Below are 21,461 nucleotides of genomic sequence, written 5' to 3'. Positions count from 1 at the left end.
CTTGCGAGAAACTACACAGCAAGCTTTGTGAGAAGGACCTACTCACAGAGGGTCACAACCAGGTCACCCAAGTTCATGTCCAAGTATGCTGCAGGTGTTATTATCCCACTGACATTTCACCTTGCTACACACATCGAATATTTTAGAATTTCTTCTCTTTCTTTTTCACTTTCGCTTTCACTTTCTCCCTCCTTTTCCCTCATCTCTCCCACTCCCAGCTCTCACTACAAACCCCATACAATAGCTCAGAAATGGCTTTGTAATTGAGGTTAACCTTTTAAGTCACAAACCTCTGGTTTTTACATGCTGAGTGCTAAAGTAGAATTCCTTCTCCTCAAATAAGTTTGCCTGGCATGTATGGTTCCTAGAAGAGCTGTGTACGCATGCCCAAGGACTGATATCACTGTTTAAAACTGGAGATTTCAGACTGTGTCAACCCAGTTATTCTAAATATTATCACCACAAGCACAGCTTCAAACACAGACCTAGAGAGCAGGACACAAGCCAAATCTAGTTAAACTTCAGAATGCATGGGGGCTTTTTGTGGTGTTGTGTATTAAACCCAGGGAGTCGTGCAGGTTGATTAATGAATGCTCTACCACTGAGTTGCATCCATAACCCCAGACCATGTTTTAATAATTTAGCTTTTAAAGTTTTTCTGATAATAAAAAATTCACATCAATACCAAAATCAAGCTCACGTGGATCCACCTTGATAGGAATAAAGCTACATATATATACCCTTTGGTGGTCCCACTGTTTGCCCCATTTCTGAAACACTAAAGAGAGTTGGTAACCTGGCACACTTGGCCTCCCCTCTGTTTCTAACTTCTATTAGTTATGTCCCCTCCTGCATCCTGCTACTCTCTACTTGCTTATTCACCTGAACAATGTGCATCTAGTGATTTCTCTCAAGGCGAGGCAGGAAAGAGAACAGTCAGTGAAGTCCAGAAGGCCAGATGCAAATCTTACAAAATGTAAGGAAAAGCAAGTTGGCAGAGAGGAAAGCTGGGCCGTACCCTACACTCCCGACATCTCTTCCTGAGATGGACAAAAACTGGCTTCCATTAATGGAGCAGATTCAGTGATGCCCTGAGTTTCTCCAAATAGCCTATGGTCCATTACTGTAGAAACTACACATCCCTGCGTAGAGCCTCAAGGTGCTAATGAGATCCACAATGCCTGAAATTACACACAAAGCTACATGTAACAGGCAGTATGCTTTGAAAAGCCAGCTATGCAAACAAACCATGAAGCCCACCCACAAGGCCATGGGAAAGCCCAAACCTCGGAGCCACTGTGCCTTAGAGCTACTAAACTTCCTTTGCTCTTGTTCCCTCTCTCTCCTCCCTTCAAAGAGTATCTTTTTTTTTTTTATAAACTCTTATTTCCATTGCAGCTATGTGTTCCTGGTTGTGGTAATTTCAAAACAATCCCCCCTATATGTTTGTATATTGAATGCTAGTCATTAGGGAGTGGTACTATTTAAATGGATTATAAGGATTAGGAGTTGTGACCTTGTTGAAAGAAGTTTCACTGGAGGTAGATTTGGAGACTTCAAAAGCCCTTTCTCTCCCTCTCTCTCTCTCTCTCTCTCTCTCTCTCTCTCTCTCTCTCTGGATTAAGATGCAGCTCTCAAGTGCTGCTCCAGTGCCTGCCTGCATATTCCCATGCTCAGCACCATGATGATAATGGACTGAACCTCCGAAACTGTCAGTGAACCCCCAATTAAATGTTTCATAAGAGTTGCCTTGGTCATGGTGTCTCTTCACAGCAATAGAACAGTGACTAAGAGACTGATCAATTCTTTCTTCTAAAATAAAAGTCCTAGAAACACCTCTGGAAATGTCTTCTGAGTCTTGACAGTCAAGATCATAAGAATGTAAAGAAGAATAAAACTGTGATGTCTACGGGGGCAAAGGGCATCATAGCATAACCAGCGAGTCCACCGACAAGGACTGTGTGAAGTGTGTTGGGAGTTCAGAGAAAGAGGCTTACTCATTTGGGGGAATCTATATATAGGTAACTTCCATGGCAAGCGTTCAGATGTTACTCAGTTACAATGTGAGTATGGGGAAGAGATGTTTCAGACAAATATACCTGCTGAAACAAAGGCACAAGGGGAGAAAAATAGGACCATTAAGGAAAGGATATGAATCCTCACTTGTCTGTTTTCAAAGTCTACAGATGTTTCTGTCATGCACTTCTGTGTTTTGCTTTATGTTAGTGTGCTCAAGAATTCACCTAATTTCCAGTCCAGGTCCTTACAGAAGTAGATAACTAATCACTGTCTTTGCTGTGTCACAGCTCCAAGGAAGGAAGGGAAGTCATTTGGTAGATCATCTTCTTGGCATGAGACTGAGTGCCCACACTATTATAAAGGACTCCTATGGTAGCCAGGGTTAAAAAGCATTACTTATTCATACCTAATTGTAAAACCATTGACCAATAAGCAAAATATAGAAAGGATCATCCCAGTTACTATTGAAAGGAGACCAATTGTTTGTTCTGGCTGCCCAGAACTGAAATAATCATGCAGAAACTGTATTATTTAAATCACTACTTGGATCATTAACTCTAGTTTCTTATTGGCTAACTCTTACATATTAATTTAACCCATTTCTATTAATCCATGTATCGCCACATGGCAGTGGCTTACCAGCAAAGTTTCGGCATGTCTTAGCATGTCTTACTCTGGTGGCAGCTCTCTAACTCTGCCTTTCTTCTCCCATGCTATAGGTCAAACCAGTTCTTTATTCATTTTAATCAATAAAAGCAACACATAGACAGAAGAACCTCCCACACCAAGTTGCTACGTACCTGACTTACACATTTATTGAGAGGACTTCCCAACATTACTGCATCATTGTGAGTGAACTAACTTGACATCACTACGTCACTCTCCTTTTTACATATCACCAGAACTGCAGCATTTTCATGAGACAGTGATGTTTTCCTCTTAGGAAAAAACAAAGATAGATACAAATCAGACATAGAGCTGATATGAATCACCATAGAGCCAGACTCAATAAAATGATACAAAATGGGAGAGGATCATAAATTCGCCAGCAACTTACAGTCTTATGGAAGGAATTTTAAGGAAAGAAGAGATGAGACCAAAGAATAGCAAGGATCTGTCAAGAGTGGATTTTGCAGTCTTTGCCTGTTTTTAAGACCGTGCACATATCCAGCAAGCTATGGTCAAATGTTCCGAAAATTGCATGTGGACTTTTGATTCTTTAAAAGGCAAGAATGGCTATGGTGGGGTGGGATGGGGGTAAGGGGAGATGGGGAGAGAAAAAATGAGAAGGGGAGGATGGGGGGAACTTGGGGAAACAGGAAGATTGGGATAAAGGAAGGTTGGATAGGGGAGCAGGGAAGCACATATCTTAGTTAAGGGAGCCACCTTAGGGTTGGCAAGAGACTTGAACCTAGAGTGGCTCCCAGGAGCCCAAGGCAATGTCCCCAGTTAGTTCCTTGGGCAGTTGAGGATAGGGAACCTGAAATGACCCTATCCTATAGCAATACTGATGAATATCTTGCATATCACCATAGAACCTTCATCTGGTGATGGATGGAGATAGAGACTGAGACCCACACTGGAGCACCGGACTGAGCTCCCAATGTCCCAATGAGGAGCAGAAGGAGGGAGAACATGAGCAAGGAAGTCAGGACCACACGGAGACAGTGGGGCTCACCAAGGCCAGCTGGACTGTGACTGAAAAAGCATGGGATAAAACCGGACTCTCTGAACATGGCGAACAATAAGGGCTGATGAGAAGCCAAGGACAATGGCACTGGGTTTTGATCCTACTTCATGTTCTGGCTTTGTGGGAGCCTAGCCAGTTTGGATGTTCATCTTCCTAGACCTGGATGGAGGGGGGAGGACCTTGGACTTTCCACAGGGCAGGGAACTCTGACTGCTCTTTGTACTAGAGAGGGAGGGGGAGAGGAGTGGGGGAGGGGAAGAAGGGTGGGAGGAGGGGGAGGGAAATGGGAGGCTGGGAGGAGGCAGAAACTTTTTTTTTCTTTTTCTCAATAAAAAATTAAAAAAAAAAAAGGCAAGAATGGCTGTGGTGTTGTTCAGTGCTACAGAACAGGACTGTTAGGGTTTTCTGGTCACCAGTCTAGTTCTAGGTTTGGTGAGAAATCCTGTCTTGAGGGAATGGGGTGAGGGGAGAATGATAAGGTAGGACACCTGATGTCCTCCTCTGCCCTCCACCTGTGCATCTGTGTCCCTCACCCATGAACTCAGACACCACACACCATGACATACACACACAAATATTTTCAAAATACTGCTGTAGACCCAACTGTTTGTGATGGAGAGAGAGTTCAATGTTTAAGAAAATATGAGGCCCTTACAGAGGGCCAGATTCAGTTCCTGAAATGTTGGGCAACTCGAGTTTGCCTTTAATTCGAGCTGCAGGGTATTGAAATCCCTCTTCTGGCACCTGTACTTGTGTGCCACAAACACACACACACACACACACACACACACAAGATACATAATTTTAAAATAACTAAAATAAATAATAACAACTGCTTTAGAAAAAATAAATCATTCTTTATGCATCTTTTATATTTAATATTCAAGTTCCTGGTTGGTGACATTGGCACACAATTAAACAGAAAGTCTGGCTTGTCAAAATCCTCAGTGGATTAGTTCACCCAGTTTGTTCTACTTTCTAGCAAGTACGTGTGACTTTGCAAAGATTAGATTGTTGATTTCCAGATATAGTTTAAAATCGTGATGAAACCTCCTAGCTCACATACCTCCTAAAACAGAACCATTCATTTCCAACAAATGTCCTTGCTAACATATTACTACTTGATCTGGAATGAAAATTTATATGAAGATTTTAGTGGAACCTGGACAATAAAATTATTTCTCATAATAAATTGGCTTTGAAAGAACTATTCATGTTGTTATAACTATTTTCTTGGAACAATTATATTCTTCTACAAGTGAGAGGCCTCCCACCAATATAACTAAAAACTTTTCATGGAAGCTTCTCTGGGACTCGTGGGTCATGAAAGGCTACATAACTCACTTTGGAAATGGGCAGAAGGGGAGAAGTCTGACCATGATCTTACAGCTTGCACAGACTGAAACTCCACATCCTTTGGCTCTCTCTTGCTAATCATCCTGTCAAGTGTCAACTGCCTACTCACATTTGTAGAGATTCCAATTCTGAAGCAAAATCTTCTGAAAATTTTATCTTAGGTCATGCCGTCATCTGTTTAGTTAAGAGGAGAGGCCAGAGGCTAGGAGCCCCAGAGCCACACGGCAGTTAGAGAAGATTTTGTCCAGTTGAAATGGAAAATGTTGGGCCATGCCTTTAATCCCAGAACTTGGGAGGCAGAGGAAGGCAGATCTCTGTGAGTTCAAGGCCAGCCTAGTCTACAAAAGCTAGTTCCAGGACAGGCTCCAAAGCTACAGAAAAGCCCTGTCTCAAAATAAATAAATAAATAAAACCATGAAAATGGGTCCTGTAAGGCTAACTGGTTTATAGCTGGGTACTGGGCAATCAAGACACAAAAATACCTTCTCCAGCCTGGCAGTGGTGGCGCACGCCTTTAATCCCAGCACTCGGGAGGCAGAGGCAGGCGGATCTCTGTGAGTTCGAGACCAGCCTGGTCTAAAGAGCTAGTTCCAGGACAGTCTCCAAAACCACAGAGAAACCCTGTCTCGAAAAACCAAAAAAAAAAAAAAAAAAAAAAAAAAAAAAAAAAAAAAAAAAACAAACCTTCTCCATCAATCAAAAGATGCAGGTTATATGAAGCTGGGAATGTGGAAAGTCCACAGCTGTCCTTTCCTCCTGTTTGGCTATCTCTTATGAATATTAAACCAGTGTCTACAAAGAAAGAGATGTGCTAAGGGGTTTGGTACTAGGTAAAAATGTAGAATTATGTGACTCATAAGCTTGTTTGAAGAAAAATAAAGGTTGATACAGGTTTAATAAAAACCTGAGTAGTAATGATTCATTGACATCAATATTGTTCTAGAAATTCTTACTAATAGAGCGCAATAAGGAATATGTACATAAAAATCCTTAATAGCGGGATGTAGTGTATACAAAAACCTTAATAGTTGGATGTAATATATATACACAAATGTTAATGGCGGGTGTAATGTAAAGTCTTAATGGCTGGATGCAGTGGCGTACATCTTAAATCCCAGCTCTTAGGAGGCAGAGGCAGGCAGATCTCTGTGAGTTTGAGGCCAGCCTGGTCTACGTCGCAAGTTCTAGGCTAGTCAAACTACTTAGTGGGGCCCTATTTCAACAACAACAACAACAAAAAAAAAAAACAGTAATTCTCTAAAAGAAGTTAAAGCAAATTTAAGGACGGTGTGCTTATCTAGTATGAAAACACAAACAAATCAAATGAGAATAAATATAAGCTTTATTGTATACTAGCAACGATGGTTACAATAAAATACATTTTTTCCAGTTTCACCCAGTTTATTAGTATTAGATTCTATCTTTTTGTCTTCTAATCACACATCTGCATGGCTGCACATAAATCCAGACAGTTATTTCTGGATCCTTGGGCCTTCATTTCTAGAGCCTTTCTCTTCATGTAAATCAAAATAACAATTTTTTAACGACTTATTCAATATTTAGAAAAAAATCTTTGAGGGACATCTCAGGATAAATAAGAAAAACAACAGAAAACTCACTGTAAAGTACAGAAAATTCTTCAAAAATATGTTTCCCTTTTGAAATTTAACAAACTGGTCTCATAGGGAAAGTGATGTGGGATGTCCTTCTGTATACATGCTGCTTTTTTATTGGTTAATGAATGAAGCTGTTTTGGCCTATAGCAGGTCAGAATATAGCCAGTCTGAAAGGGATATAGAGAGAACACAGGTGGTGTCAAAGAGGTGCTGTGTAGTTACTGAAGAAGACAGACGCTGGAGGACTTTATTGGTAAACCACGAGCCTCGTGGTAATGCATAGATTAATAGAAATGGATTAATTAAAGATGTAAGAGTTAGTTAGAAATATGCATGCAAAATAATTGGCCAAGCAGTGTTGTAATGAGTAGTTTCTGTGTGATTATTTTGGTCCTGGGCAGCTGGGAAATGAATAAGCAGCCTCCGTCAACAGGTAAGGAATTCAAAGTAGTGTTTTAGACTGAATAGAGGCAACTTGTATTATACTATACATATACTATACATATATGTGTAATATAACATAAATATATTCCTTCTAATTTGTACTCTGAATTCAGCTGTGTGATTCAGTTGCTGAATGAATAAATTACTGCTGTCAATTCACAGAAGGTCATCTAAGGGCAAGGACAATTCTTTGACATGTAAGTCTTTAATACTGCATAGCAATAATGTCAGAGACCACATCTATTTGGTGCCAAATATCAGATTATATACAAACATGAAAGTTTAACTCGTATATATATTTAACTCAAATAAAAAATTTTAAAAGCCCATGTGCCTAATGTTGGTTCACTATTATCATAAATATAATCAACTGTTTTTACAAAACAGTAACATATAATGGTTTCATGGATTGCATTATAAAAATAACTTAAACCTAGATGAATCTTTTTGGAAAATTTTGCCAAAGAGAATCATCTTTAGTGCTCTTCTGAACCAAGGATAGAAAAAGGCATAAACCATTGGGTTGAAGGCAGAATTCAGGTATCCAAACCAACTCAGTACGTCATTCAAACTGGGTGGAATAACATAGCCCAGAAAAGGGTCCAGGACCATGCAGATAAAAAAAGGACACCAGCATATGAGAAAAACGCCCATCACAATCCCTAAGGTCTTTGCAGCTTTAGTTTCTTTGTTTTGTGGCATTCTGTTTTTCTCTTCCGATCCAATTTGCAGATGTGTGCCATTAATTGACTTTGCTTGTCCTTTAGCTATGGAATATATTCTAGAGTAAACAAATAACATTACAGATCCAGGTATATAGAAAGACATCATGAAGACCAGTACCCCAGACACTTTGCTAAAGAAGGCAAAACACCCGCCCAGACAGCAAACCTGTCTGTGATACAGTTCTTCAACTCCTTTGAAGTTCAACTCCAGGAAGATCATCCCAAATGCAAGCACAGCAGGGATGCTCCAACTAATGAGGATCATCACAAAAATAGTCCAGACATTCATCTTGGCTTTGTATCTCAATGGGTGGCACACAGCATAGTAGCGGTCAATGGAAATAAAGGATAGGTGGAAAATGGATGCCGTGCTGAGCATAATATCTGTGCTGGTATGAACTTTACAGAAAGTTTCTCCAAAATACCAACAGTGCTCAACTGTTCTCACCATGCTGTAAGGCATCGCCAGGCAGCCCAGCAGAAAGTCCACTGTGGCCATGGAATGAAGGAGCCAATTTGTGGGTGTATGAAGTTGCTTGAAATGGGATATAGAAATTATTACCATTAAATTGCCAACTAGAGTGGCCAGAATTATGAGTGACATTACGCTATACAGGGAAGCACGAACACCCTTTGACCAGTTGCTGTTCGTGTGGGAAATATTAATATCGTGGCAAAGATGCATCACTACAGACATGGCTTTTCCCATAGGCTGTTGAGCAATCTTTCTCCAGAATCCATAGTCAGGTTAGAGGTCCTTCTCCTTTTGCTTTTTTATGGGCACATAACTGTCCTGGAAACCTGGGTGGAGCAAAAAGAAGAAGAAAAATGATTACCTGATCAACAACTAACTCATTCCTTTATATCACATTTGCATGTTCTTGCTAAAAAAAATATCTGCTTTGGAAGTTTTATTTACAAGGGTACTTTAATACTTGAACTCAAAACATATTTAATATCCAGCTGGAGCTAGACATTGTGCTAAAATATAAAACTTGGAATGAAAAAATATCAGCACATTAAACCTCTACATTTAAAAGCCAGAGGAAATCAAATGATAATTATTTTGTTTCGGTCAATGCAAATAGACCTTGTCTGAAGAAAGTCAGAGTTGGAAGGCTTACACTCTACAGTTGGCAGAGGATAAATTTAAAATAGCATTTGAGTATGCCCCTAATAGACACTTTCCATTAATATGCTATCAAAGTCTTCTTAGCCAACCTACTACTAGATTACCAAATTCTAGTAAGTCTTTGGACCACATTCTGCCTGGTATCTTAGTCACTTCTTCAAGTAGATCCTCCCTGAGGTTCCTGAGTCACCATCCCTTACAAGTTCTGTGACCATGCTTGCCCCTGTTTTGTATTAAGACCATGTTTCCGGTGAAATGTTCCTGAGGAATGTACATATGTGTGCATTCTATTGATAGGAAGCCCTCTTATAGAGTCATTGAGCATCTCATTCTTCTAACTCCAAGTCTGATTTTCATGTGACTAGGCTATTACTTCTGTCTTGCCCTTAGAGAGAGGACAGCAGAGAGGGTTACAAACACAGACTTCTGTGATTTAATGCAAACTGGGTGACTTTTTTCATCACTAGTCAAGGCAGAGGTTCTGTGAATTTAGTGAAGTTTTCCAGCTTTCTAGGTGAAAACTAAGGAAGCAGTGACAGCTTTGTGCAAGTTTTCACTGATCAGGGTATAACTAAAACTTTCAAAATCCAGCTACAATCATTTTGGGGAAGACAACGCTACTTGTACTTGAGACATCAGAGGCTAAAAGGAAAGCTTTTTCCAAAGCTGTATATTTTTCAAACTGAATTTGCGTTTGGTTTGTTTTAGAGTCCTGACGTGAGCATTAGCATCTAAGCTAAGAAAGAATGAGTTGGTTCCCTGTTTCTTCACTAAAGGTGAAGATTATGAAGAAATTCTATAGAGGACATATGAATATTTAATGGATGATATGGAGCTGAGGAGAGCATTGCTGTTTTAGTAATCAGGGGGGAAATCCATTATAAATTATACCTGGAAGATTGCTCACCTGGGAGATTTCTCAGTGGTTAGAACACATGAATGAATCTGAAGTTCAGATCCCCAGAATTCACATGAATACCGGTCAGTAGGGTACAGACAGGGAACCCCCAAAACAAGTTGCCTAGGAAGACTAGACATATTAGTGAGCTCAGTGTTTGATTAAGAGATCCTGCCTCAATGAACAAGATGGAAGAGCAATTGATGGTGATTTCGGTCATCAATCTTGGGCCTCTACAAGTGTGTGTACGCTTCACCACACCATCCATCCATGAAAAATAGGAAACTAAATAGCAAAAAGAATCTATCATGAGGTGAAATGAAAGCTTCTCCAGAAAAAGAAAATCACTGAGTCAGAGTCGTGGGTGAGGTATGTGGGACAGGGGGAAATGGAGGGGTGGGAAAGACCAAGAACAGCTAGTGGTGTGCCCGTTTGAACCGAGAAGTGATGACATTCAGTTAAGTCTAATGAGCTTATTGAAAACAGCCAATATTTGATGTTCAAAAGAGACCAAAAGACAGACCAGAAAGTCATACACACCTGATGCATTTAAATATTCCCAAAATACACACAATATTTGTTCATGGATACCTGCTCCTTAACCGTTTTACTTTGAAGTGTTGCAGGATCTCATCTCGTAGAAGAGTGCTGCCAGCTGTGGCATGAACCCACAACACTGCAGCTGGATTTTCCTGACTTCTCCTTCTCTGTGCCTCTCTCACTCTCTTTCTTCAAGATGTGTGTTGCTCTGCTTTATATGAATGTAACACAAGCTAAAGTCATCTGAAAGGAAGGAACCTCAGTCGAGAAAATGCCTCCATAAGATGGGGCTGTAGGCAAGCCTGTGAAGTATTTTTTTTTAATTATTGAATAATGAAGGAAGGCCCAGACCATTGTGTGGGGGGCCATCCCTAGGCTTGTGGACCTGGGTTCTATAAGAAAGCAGGCTGAGCAAGCCATGGGGAACAAACCAGTAAGCAGCACCCCTCCATGGCCTCTGCATCAACTCCTGCCTCTAGGTTCCTGCCCCATTTGAATTTTTGTTTTTCAGTGATGGGTCATAATGTAGATGCATAAGACAAATACACCCCTTTCTCCACATTTTTTTTTTTGCCATGGTGTTTCATCACAGCAATGGAAAGCCTAACTAGGAAAGATGCCTTGTAGGGGCTCACATTAGCAGCTCATGCAATCTTGAATTGGATTTTCTAATAGAGTAGATGCTGTTTGACATTTCCTCACAAATTTGCGTCCCTAATTAATGTGCTTTCCCCAGATCACATAACCTTCCATTTCTCAGGTATACGGAAGCCTTTCATTTAATGAGAAGCACCATAGCGAGAAACAAGACAATGGTTTAAAACCAGAGAATACTAAATGCAGAACTACATCTTTGTATGAATATGAAAAATGATCTCTCAGATTCAAGGGTTCATAAGACACAATATTTGTACATCCTTTATTGCTTGAAGAAGTCATGAAAATTAAGATGACAGGCATGGTGGCACACACCTTTAACCCCAGCACTCAGGAGGCAGAAGCAGGCAGATCACTGTGAGCTGGAGACCAGCCTGATCTACAAAGCTAGTTCCAAGACAGCTAGGACTGATATGACTCAAAAAAAAAAACAAACAAAGACCAAAAAATGAAACAAAAAAAGAGGTAGGTCCTTAAAAGACTAATACTTAGCTCTATGCAAAACAATCAGAATTGTGTTTCAATAATTTCAACAAATTCTGCTTTTAAATATAAATGTAATTCAAAGAGAGGTGCACATTTTAAAATTCAAGTGTGAAGAGTCACAGCATTCAAGTGCTGATAATGGAAGAAAATCTGCTGACAAGATGCCGGAAGCAGAGTCTCAGAGATGCTCCAAATTCCATGCCCCATACACCACCCAGAAACACTAGGACATCGAAAATGTGGAATGGCAGCACAGACAGAAGCCAAGCCATCAAGAAGGCTGTTGTGGGAGCAGAGAAATAAAAGTCTGAAACAAAAATGAGTTTAAAAACCCGACTGCTCTCAGTGTCTGTGCTACTGGTGTTCCACTTAGGGAGAAGTCTCCTGTGCCCATGTGTTGCAGTCTCCTTCCTACTTTCTCTTCTATCAGGGTCAAATTTATACTGAGGTCTTTAATCCATTTGGACTTGAGCTTTGCGCATGATGATCGATAAAGATCTATTTGCACTCTTCTACATGCTGACAACCAGTTATGCCAGCACCATTTGTTGAAGATGCTTTCTTTTTGCCAATGTGTAATTTTAGCTTTTATGTCAAAAATCAGTGTTCATAGGTGTGTTGACTAATATCCGGGTCTTCGATTCGATTCCAGTAGTCAACCTCTCTGTTTTTATGTCAATGCCAAGATGTTTTCATTACTGTAGCTCTGTAATAGAGTTTGATGTCAAGGTGGTGATGCCTCTGGATGTTCCTTTATTATACAGGATTGTTTGGACTATCCTGGGTTTTGTGTTTCTTCATATGAAGTTGAGCATAGGACCAAACTAGACCCTCTGAATGTGAGTGGCAGTTGCATGACTGGTGCAGACTGTGGGGCCACTGGCAGTGAGACCAGGATTTATCCCTACTGCTTGTACTGGGTTTTGGGAATCCATTCTCTTTGAAGGGATACTTTGTTCAGCCTAGATATAGAAGGCAGGGTCTTGGTCATTGCTTTATATCAAAGCAAAGTGCTAGACTTTCTTGACTCCCATGGGAAGCCTTACTCTCTCTGAGGAGTGAATGGGTGGTGGGGTGGGAGGGAAGTAGAGGGAGCAGAAGGAGGGGAAGGAGTGGAAGCTAGATTTGGCATGTAAAATGAAAAAGATAGTTTATTTTTAAATAAATTTTTTTTAAAACAAGATGATAAATGTGAATGGCATAAGAAGTGATGGGTAGCAGTTTAAGCTCCCCAGTAAAGCACAAAAGAGAATAATGAAACCATAACTAAATACCAAACTGATCTAGCGGATAGAGTGTAAAAAAAATCTCACAAGCATACTAACAATAATAGAAATGGCAACTTCAAGAGATCATTTACGCACCGGTTTACAAACCCACAACAATGAAGACTGCTGAATGCCTGTTAGGGACAGCAACTCAAAGAACACGGTGCTGATATGAACACCTGGCATGGATCAAAATAGCTAATGCTGGATGTGAGTGGGAGCAGCTGTACGTCAGCACAAAATGACTGACCCCAAATATTAGGGGACCCACAAGTAAACAGTGGCATATTTGCTGTGGAACCATCTCTTATAGAGTGCTGCATTTGTGTAGGTTTTATTTGAATTTGGACTTGTAGCAGGTCCCCAGATCTTAACAGGCCTCCAGACCTAGCACCACTGACTTCATGACAGAAGCACCATTCAGAATGCAAAACTCCGCATGTAGACAGTACCACCTGCCAAAATGAAAACAAAGACCTAATCCATCAAAGCCTGGGAAAGTCTCTGAATGTGCTGACCTTGCTTCTTGGCTTCTGGAGTTCTGCTTCTGGCTAACTAATCTTGTTAACTGAATGCCCACCCTGAACATGGTTTTTGTGCTTTATAAAAATCTCAAAGAAAGGTTTGGGGCTACGTTGGGATCCTGAACATCCAGTGTAGTCACTGGCCCACTAATAAAGACTTTCCTTTGGCATAAACCCGTGTCTGAGCAGTCTTCTCTGGTGGATACCCCACATCAGAGATCTTTAGTTTTATCTGCACCTTCTCCAGCCTGCCTAGAAGCCTGTGTGCCTGTAAATGAAGTGTCTTATCACCCTCCAACTACGGGCACTCTTTTCAACTGCCCAGCCTCCTGCGTCCTTCTCCTTTTCTACCACTAGAGCTTAGGCCTCACCTGAGTGACAGGGCCATGCCTAGCATCTATAAGGCCCTGGGAGTGGAAATAGAAGGCAGGCAGAGAGGAAACGTGGGGGATGGAGGAAATGAGAGTAAGAATATCAAGGTGTGGCTAATAGATCTACTCTTTTATTGTTGGGAAGCCAAAGGGCTGAGAATAATTTTAAAACCGAAGAAAATGAAATGACAACTTAACAGACTCATATTCGGCCATAACAGTGTCTGCATGGCTGGGGGGAAAAAAAAACCACCTTCTAAAAGACTCTAGGAAAACTCAATATAAAAAAAATTATAGAAGAATTTAAATGTCAAGTCATGAAGAATAAATTCAATGGTAAGAGTAATATTTTCTCATTTGATTTTAAATAAAAATGGCTGTGTGTGGTCAGGCATGCCTTTAATCAGGAAGCAGAAGTAAGTGGAGCTCTGTGAGTCTTCGTGAAATATTTTTTTTACCTTTATATTTAAATCACACTTTTGCTACACATCTGAAAACTCATGTCTTGTTTTCTACCATGCAAATTTGGAAATAAAATTAGATGTGAATTTAATAATAATTCTATTCTAAAATATTTTTATTTTACAGCTCTGTATCCTTTATTTAAATGCTGAAAGTATTTTTGACAAATTCTTATTTTTAAAAAGGTAAAGAAGCAAGGGGCAGGCATGCAACCTTTCCAAATGCTGAAATCATTATGGTTGAGATGGAACATCAGCAGAAGCAAACCATTCCCCTAACACAGAGCAGGACAGGTGGCAAAACCCACTAGCTCTTTGACACATCAACACAGACCAACAAAAGGAGATAAAAACGATGCCCCATAGTTTGTGGTGAGTGGGTTTCTGCTGCTTATCATACATGAGGTACGTGAATGGGGTTTAACTGATACTTCAATGGGGAGAAGATTCTAGACATAGTTGACCTGATAACGAGCAAGTATGCACACAGACATACACACACACATGCACATTATACACATGCACATTATACACACCTTATGCACACTTGAAGTAATATGGAAATATGCAAACATTTCCTCACAAAATAATATTAATACTATAAACACCTCAATTAACTTTTCAATAATTTAGTTCTGCAGTTGAGTATAAGGTGACAGTAAGATATACTTTAATTTCAAAATGTCTAAAATACTCTGTGACGTTATCCTAACCAATTTGAACTAGCACAGCCTGTAACTTAGACCGTACTGATTTTACAGGAGCTGCACAACAAACTTTCAATCCTCAGGTTTCTGTAGATGAAAAGTCATGTGTGAAGCACATTGTTAAAAAATAATTTTAAAGCACATTTCTTTTACTAAAGCAGCAGTTATACAACATTGTAGATGATAATTCTAAACTCTGGTTTCTAAGTAAGCACCAAGCAATTGATAGATCTCATTACCTTTGGCTTTCTCTCCAAATAAAAGACTGCTCCACACCTCAGAAGGGTAGGTCTTTAAGGTCTGCTGCAGATGTTGAGTGTCCACAGATCTATCTTCTCTGGGAGAAAAAAAGAACAGAACCCATGCTGGAACCAACAGCAGAAATCCTGCCTTTGGGGCCAGGTTGCCTTTGTCTGCCTCTTGTCCATCTGCTCCTGGAGAGAGCCCACTACCGGTTTATGATAATGGATAGCTAGCACACACAGAACGGCACGCATATTAAAATACGAAGCAGATAAGCGGATAATAAATCTTTCTAAAACAAGCTACCTGTGAGGGATCAATACAGCACGAAGGTGCTAGAATTCTAAGCCGGCACCCGGAAGCTTGCAGGGTAAATATTACCATGACTTTAAAAATAAACCCACGGGTGGGCCATCCATAATCACAGCCATCAGCATTAACAGAATATAAATGAAATCACATAACCATTTTGCCTGCCTTAATTGTTGATTGATCTGCAAGCAAAGGGCTCCTCTATTAGACACACGTACAAAGGAAACAGCTAGTCCTTAGAAAAGCATTCATTACAGAAGCAGATGCTCGATACCGACCAGGTGGATTTCTTTTTTAAGTTTGCATGTACTGAAACCTAAAATATTTTACAGCTAGAAAATCTTTTACTACAAAAGTACAATTCTCATGAATCAATTACAAATTAATGATGATAATAATAATAATAATAGCAATAACAACTCTTTGAAAGCATTGGCTTTAAAGCTTAGAAAGGAAATGTTTTATATCCTGATCCAGTACAGATGAAGGTGGACAGCAAAAAGCAAGGGGCAAGGACTTCCACTAGAAAAATGTTCCTACTTCATTCAATCATCTCTGGTGTTTGCTATTTTACTCTTTTTTTAAGTAATTTATAAGCCATATTTAGAAATCATTTTCTTAGGGATATACGTGTGTGTGTGTGTATGTGTGTGTGTGTGTGTAGTCACAGTTACTTACCTATCACCTTATTTCCATTCCTACATATAAAATTTCCAAACGGGTCCTTATTTAGGTGTAGAACCTGACGTTCGGTTTACATTCGAGCCTGACCTTGAAAAATATGTGGAGCCATCCATAGGTTGGAATCTAACAGCTCTTGAATCCATTCGCTTTTTAGATATTTTATATGGTTTCCTCAACTAGAACAAAAATATTACATTATGGGCAATTAGATCTAATTGCATGTCTAAAGCATTTATATCTAAACACCTTAGCATGTGTGGAATCTTTATAGGTACAGGGTGTGACACAACTCCTGGAATTTGTTAAAGTCTTAGTAACAGTTATGAAATATCAATAACAATATAGAGGCTGAAACAAAAGTGAAAATAATATATGTCTGTATGTGTGCCTTTGTGTGAATGTGTGCATGTGTGTTTTAATATGTGCATGTTTGTGTGTGTGCATGTGTGTGTGTGTGTGTGTATTAAATTTAGAGTCCCAGAGACGTACCACTAAATGCTGCAAGATCTTGGCAATCTCCTAAGACTCTTTCCAGGGAATAGATTGTCTGACTAAAGCCGTCATGATGCTACTGAATCAGAGACTTTCCATGAACATTACAAGGTAGAGCTTTAGAGGGTTATCTGTCACTTCTTCATTCATATAAATAGAATAGCATGTCAGAGAAATGATCCAGCAATTAAGAACTCCTTCAGAAGACCAGCATTTGGTTCCCTGCAGCCACATGGCAGCCTGCAATCCCCTGTAACTCCAATTCCAGGGGCTTTTGGCCTCTGCAGACACCAGGCATGCAGGCAAAACATAAAAATAAATAACTTTAAAAAGAAGAACAGCTGGGTGGTGGTGGTGCACACCTTTAATCCAAGCACTCATGAGGCAGAGGCCGGGGGATTTCTGTGAGTTCAAGGTGAGCCTGTTCTACAAAACAAGTTCCAGAACAGTGCTTTTACACATAGAAATCTTATCTCAAAAAAGGCAAGAAGAGGAGGATGTGTCTAAACAAGGCATTGTGTTTGCATGTTTATTGTAGGCAGTGTGTTACCTTTCTGAAAGAAATGACACCTTGAGACTGTGTGTGGTGGTGTATACCTGTTACTTCAGCCCTTGAGAGGCTGAGGCAGGAGGATATATGATGAGTTCAAAACTCACTTCGGCTGCATAGTAAGACTCTGTCTCAAAACAGTAAAAAAAAAAAAAAACAAAACAAAAAAACAAAAAACAAAAAAATGCACCTTGCCCGTTGATTTATTTTTGTTGTTATTGTTAGTCTCTTTCCTTGCTTTGAGACAGGGCTGCCTACAGCCCAGTCTGACCCTGGGTTTCTTATGTAGCCAAGGTTGATGCTGAAGTCTCCTTCCTGCCTCTATTTCCTGGGTTCTGGAATTGCTGTCCTGAACATTCACATTCAGCCAACGCGTGGATTTCTTCTCGTACTAGACTCGAGTAAAGTTATTTGTTTCGTGGAGACCTGCAGAGGGCAGCCTTGCACAGATTTCGGAAGCCTGGTTACATTGGGTGTCTTGACTCCAAAGCCCATAATGAACTGAGTCAGTAAGAGCGGAGCTAGACATTTTGCATTTTTTTTTCTCTGTAGAATGAAAAAAGTTAGAAAAAAAACTTAGGTGTCAATCAAGAGGGGTGGGTTTCCCACAGCGTGCCATCTGCATCTCTTTCTTGCATCCTGAAAGCTGAGCATGGACAGACTGCCTGTACGGCTGCTGACAGTAATGATGCAGAGAAGCAGAAAGGGGGAGGGGACAGTCAAGGAGAGGACAGAGGAAAGGAGGAGGAATTGTGGGAAACAGAAGACACAGAGAACATGAAGACCTTTATTGACCTTCAACCCGTTCCTGAGCCAGGAACATTGCACAAAGTCCCATGTGTATTCCCAAGACTTTAAAGAATTTCACCAATTATTTACAAGGCAAAGATCCAAGAATCTGATAAATTATTACAATGGGTCAGTAAAGGAATTCTGTTCTGGATTTGTCCAATTTCCAGTTCCTAGCCACCGAGAAACTGGAAAAAAAATATCAAATAAAAGATGATTTAACCCTTTCTATAGCTTTCTCTCACGTGTCCTCCAAACACCTGAAGAGTAACCAAACCTTACTCCATTCACAAGAACTTGACCCCACACCCATCGGGAGGGTAGGTGAATAGGGGAGTCCCTCCATCCTCCCACACGAGCACAAACAGAAAACCTGCAGAAACACAAAATCAGAAACTATAATATATGAGAAAAAAACTGTAAGGTTAAAAAAATACCCAGACAAAGCATTATGAGACAAAATCCCTCCAAAAATACCATTGAGTTAGTATTGTGTTGACCGTTTATTGATGGGCATGGGGCCTACCCTTAAATGTGGTTTGGACTTCCTTGGAGAAAACTAAATTTTCCTTTGCAAGTGACTGTCAATTGGAGATAGCTTCTGAGTTAGGGATGGGGGCTTGTGTCTACTTCCTTTCTATGACTCCATCTGGTATAGTCCCATGCAGAACCTTTGCATGCTGCCGCAGTCTGAGAGCTCATGTATATTGATCCTCCTATGTTTTGAAGACCTTGTGGTTTTTTTTTGTTGTTGGTTTTTTTTTGGGTTTTTTTTTTTTTTTTTTTTTTTTTTTTTTTTTTTTTTTTTTTTTTTTTTTTTTTTTTTTTTTTTTTTTTTTTTTTTGGTGTCTGCCATCCCCTCTGACTCTTATAATCTTTCTGCCTCCTCTTCTATGGCAGAGTTCCTTGAGCCATGAAAGGAGGGATTTGATGAAGAGATTACATCCCCTTTAAGACTGCGTGTGTCAAGGTGTCTCACTCTTTTCCCATTGTCCAGGCATGGGTCTCTGTACTTATTTGAGTACAAAAGACTTATTAATAAGATGCTAATAGCAGACAAGATAAAATTGGTAATTATAGTTTTCAAGCATTTCCAAAATAGTTTTTAAAGCTCTCCTAATCACTAAAAGTATTGTAATATGTTAGTGGCAATCCCTCAAGGCCGTTTTCATATCTTTCGTTAAGTTACATGTATGCTTGGGAGGATAATCTGAGACTATCAGATTTTACTTTCTCACTACAGTGTTTTGATAACTAACCTTTACAATACCTACTTTCCTAGTACTAAGCACACAGGACTTTAGCTCATTTTCACTCATATCCTATCAGCAAATAAGCCCTCAATTAATTGTTTAGGTAAAACAAGATAAAAAAACTTTACCATAGATGAAAAGAAGTCAACTGGTTTACCACAAATTTCATTAAATCAACACCATAACTGGTGATACTGATATTTTCATAACTCAGTTTAAAGTTTATCTAATTGGCATGTCTTCAATGCACTTGCCAAAATATCAACTATTTATCAGATAATTTACTGCTATAGTGACAGGTGGATCCTCTTTGCCTTGGCATGATGTCAAAGCCTATGGAACACACTGATGTCTAACTAGCTGCTCTAGATGATAAGAGTGTTTGCTAACTCTGTGGTCCTTTCACCAGAAAGAACAATTTCAAAACAGAACATCAAAAGAATGCACTTCTACGGTTGGGGAGACAGCTCTGTGAGTAAACAGCTTGGTGCTTAAGTCTGAGGACCTGAGTTCAGAGACACTATACTCACATGAAAAGCCAGGCATGGCTGTGCATGCCTACAGTGCTACCACTGAGGCAGAGACAGGCAAAACTCCAAGGCTTGCTATCTGGCCAGGCTGACAGATTCAGCAAGCTCCTTGTGAAAGGATACCATCTAAGTTACAAGGTACAGAATGATTGAGGATGACGCTTAACACTGATCTCTGATCTGCACACAAGCATGCACATGTGTACTGAACACACACATACACACATAAACACACACACGTGCACGCAGGCTCACTCTGCTCACTGTTTTGTTCATGGATTGTTCACTTATCATTGCAAACTTACCTTCCAGACCTGAGACATTTCCATTCTTCATGTTAAGATTTTATTCGCTGTGACACACCAACAGACATGATCAACTCACTTTGATGCTTCTTCCAGGACACACACATAGGTTAATCTTAATCATGTACTTCCTCCTTAGCCCTTAGTCTGCATTCTCCCATACTCTGTAGCTGCAAAACTGTTGTTGAGGAATATAACTAACCTCTTGAAAAGGTCAAGATACAACTGTGGTGTGGCATTAAGCACCACTGAGAAAGAAATTAGTATCTTTTAGCTCAGAGGATATAGCACCTGCTATGCAAGCCTCATGACCTATATTCAGAATTCCAGAAACCACAGAAGAGCCAGAAATTACATCATGTGTGCTGTAATACCAGTTTGTAGGTGGAGATTACTCGGCCATTACCCGGCCACCTGGACATGAATAATTACACAGAAACTATATTAATTGCAACACTGTTTGGCCAATAGCTTAGGCGTCTTTCTAGCTAGCTTTTATATCTTAAATTATTCCATTTTTATTAATCTATGTATTTGCATGAGACTGTGGCATACTAGTAAGGATTTTGCATCTGTCTCCTTTAGCAGCTAAAGAGTCTCCCTGGCGCCTCCCTGACTCCGACTACTTTTCTCTATTACCTCTGTTTGGATTTCCTGCCTGGCTTTACTCCACTAAGCCATTGGCTGAAACAGCTTCTTTAATAACCAATGGTAATAAAACATAGCATGCAAAGAAGAATCCCACAACACCAGTTCTCCTCTGGTTAGATGGGGGATGGAGATGGGAGAATCTCCAGAAGCTTGGTGGTTAGCCAGCCTTGCATACAAACAGTGATTACCAGAATGATCTGTCTCAAACAAGGTGGAAGAATGACATCCCAAGGTTGTCCTATGACCTCTACATACACACACACCCATACTCAAAAACGAGAATAGGCACACACACACACACACACACACACACACACATATTCTCTTATGTGTATACACACATACATACACACACAGAGCAACACCATACTGAATCAGGACTGTGAGTTCCTGCTCTCCTTTCCAGAAGGGCACATTTTAGAAGACACCGATAATATAAGAGTGCTGTCTGGACTATCCTCCAGAGATTTCCTTTTGTTTATTTAAAAGTTACCCTTTGTTTCTCTAAGTGGTATAATATTTAACTATTTTGCTATTACTGAAAGAGAACATTTAGTTTTATATTAAACATAGTTTCCAAAATGAGACTGTCTGGTTTCCTAGTTCTAGCAGCTACTCAGTGATCTGGTGGCTGTACTGTCAATGTGTGAGCCATCTTCTAGGGAATTTTTGTTGGAGTCTCAGTGATAGGGCCTAGCTATCATTTTGCCCAAATCTTTAGATTAGAAAATGAGGCCAAGGAGAGAACTTTGTTGGTT

At 40.0% G+C, this 21,461-nt stretch overlaps 1 protein-coding gene across 1 annotated transcript; it reads right to left on the bottom strand.

Moving 5' to 3' along the window:
- Nucleotides 1-6,389: 6,389 nt before the first annotated feature.
- LOC126511924 (trace amine-associated receptor 1) lies at nucleotides 6,390-21,371 on the bottom strand. Its single transcript, XM_050159441.1, has 2 exons — nucleotides 15,134-21,371; nucleotides 6,390-8,651 (listed from the first exon to the last, which is right to left on the bottom strand). The coding sequence occupies exon 2, from the start codon at nucleotides 8,557-8,559 to the stop codon at nucleotides 7,540-7,542; it is 1,020 nt and encodes a 339-aa protein (XP_050015398.1). The 5' UTR covers nucleotides 8,560-8,651; nucleotides 15,134-21,371; the 3' UTR covers nucleotides 6,390-7,539.
- Between the last annotated feature and the right edge of the window lie 90 nt (nucleotides 21,372-21,461).

The sequence above is a fragment of the Alexandromys fortis genome, unplaced genomic scaffold, assembly GCF_014885135.2.
Source record: "Alexandromys fortis isolate MF-2015 unplaced genomic scaffold, M_Fortis_MF-2015_v1.1 scaffold_107, whole genome shotgun sequence".
Lineage (NCBI taxonomy): Eukaryota > Metazoa > Chordata > Mammalia > Rodentia > Cricetidae > Alexandromys > Alexandromys fortis.
Note: the sequence above shows the minus strand (reverse complement) of the source record. Positions and strands in the feature narration are given on the sequence as shown.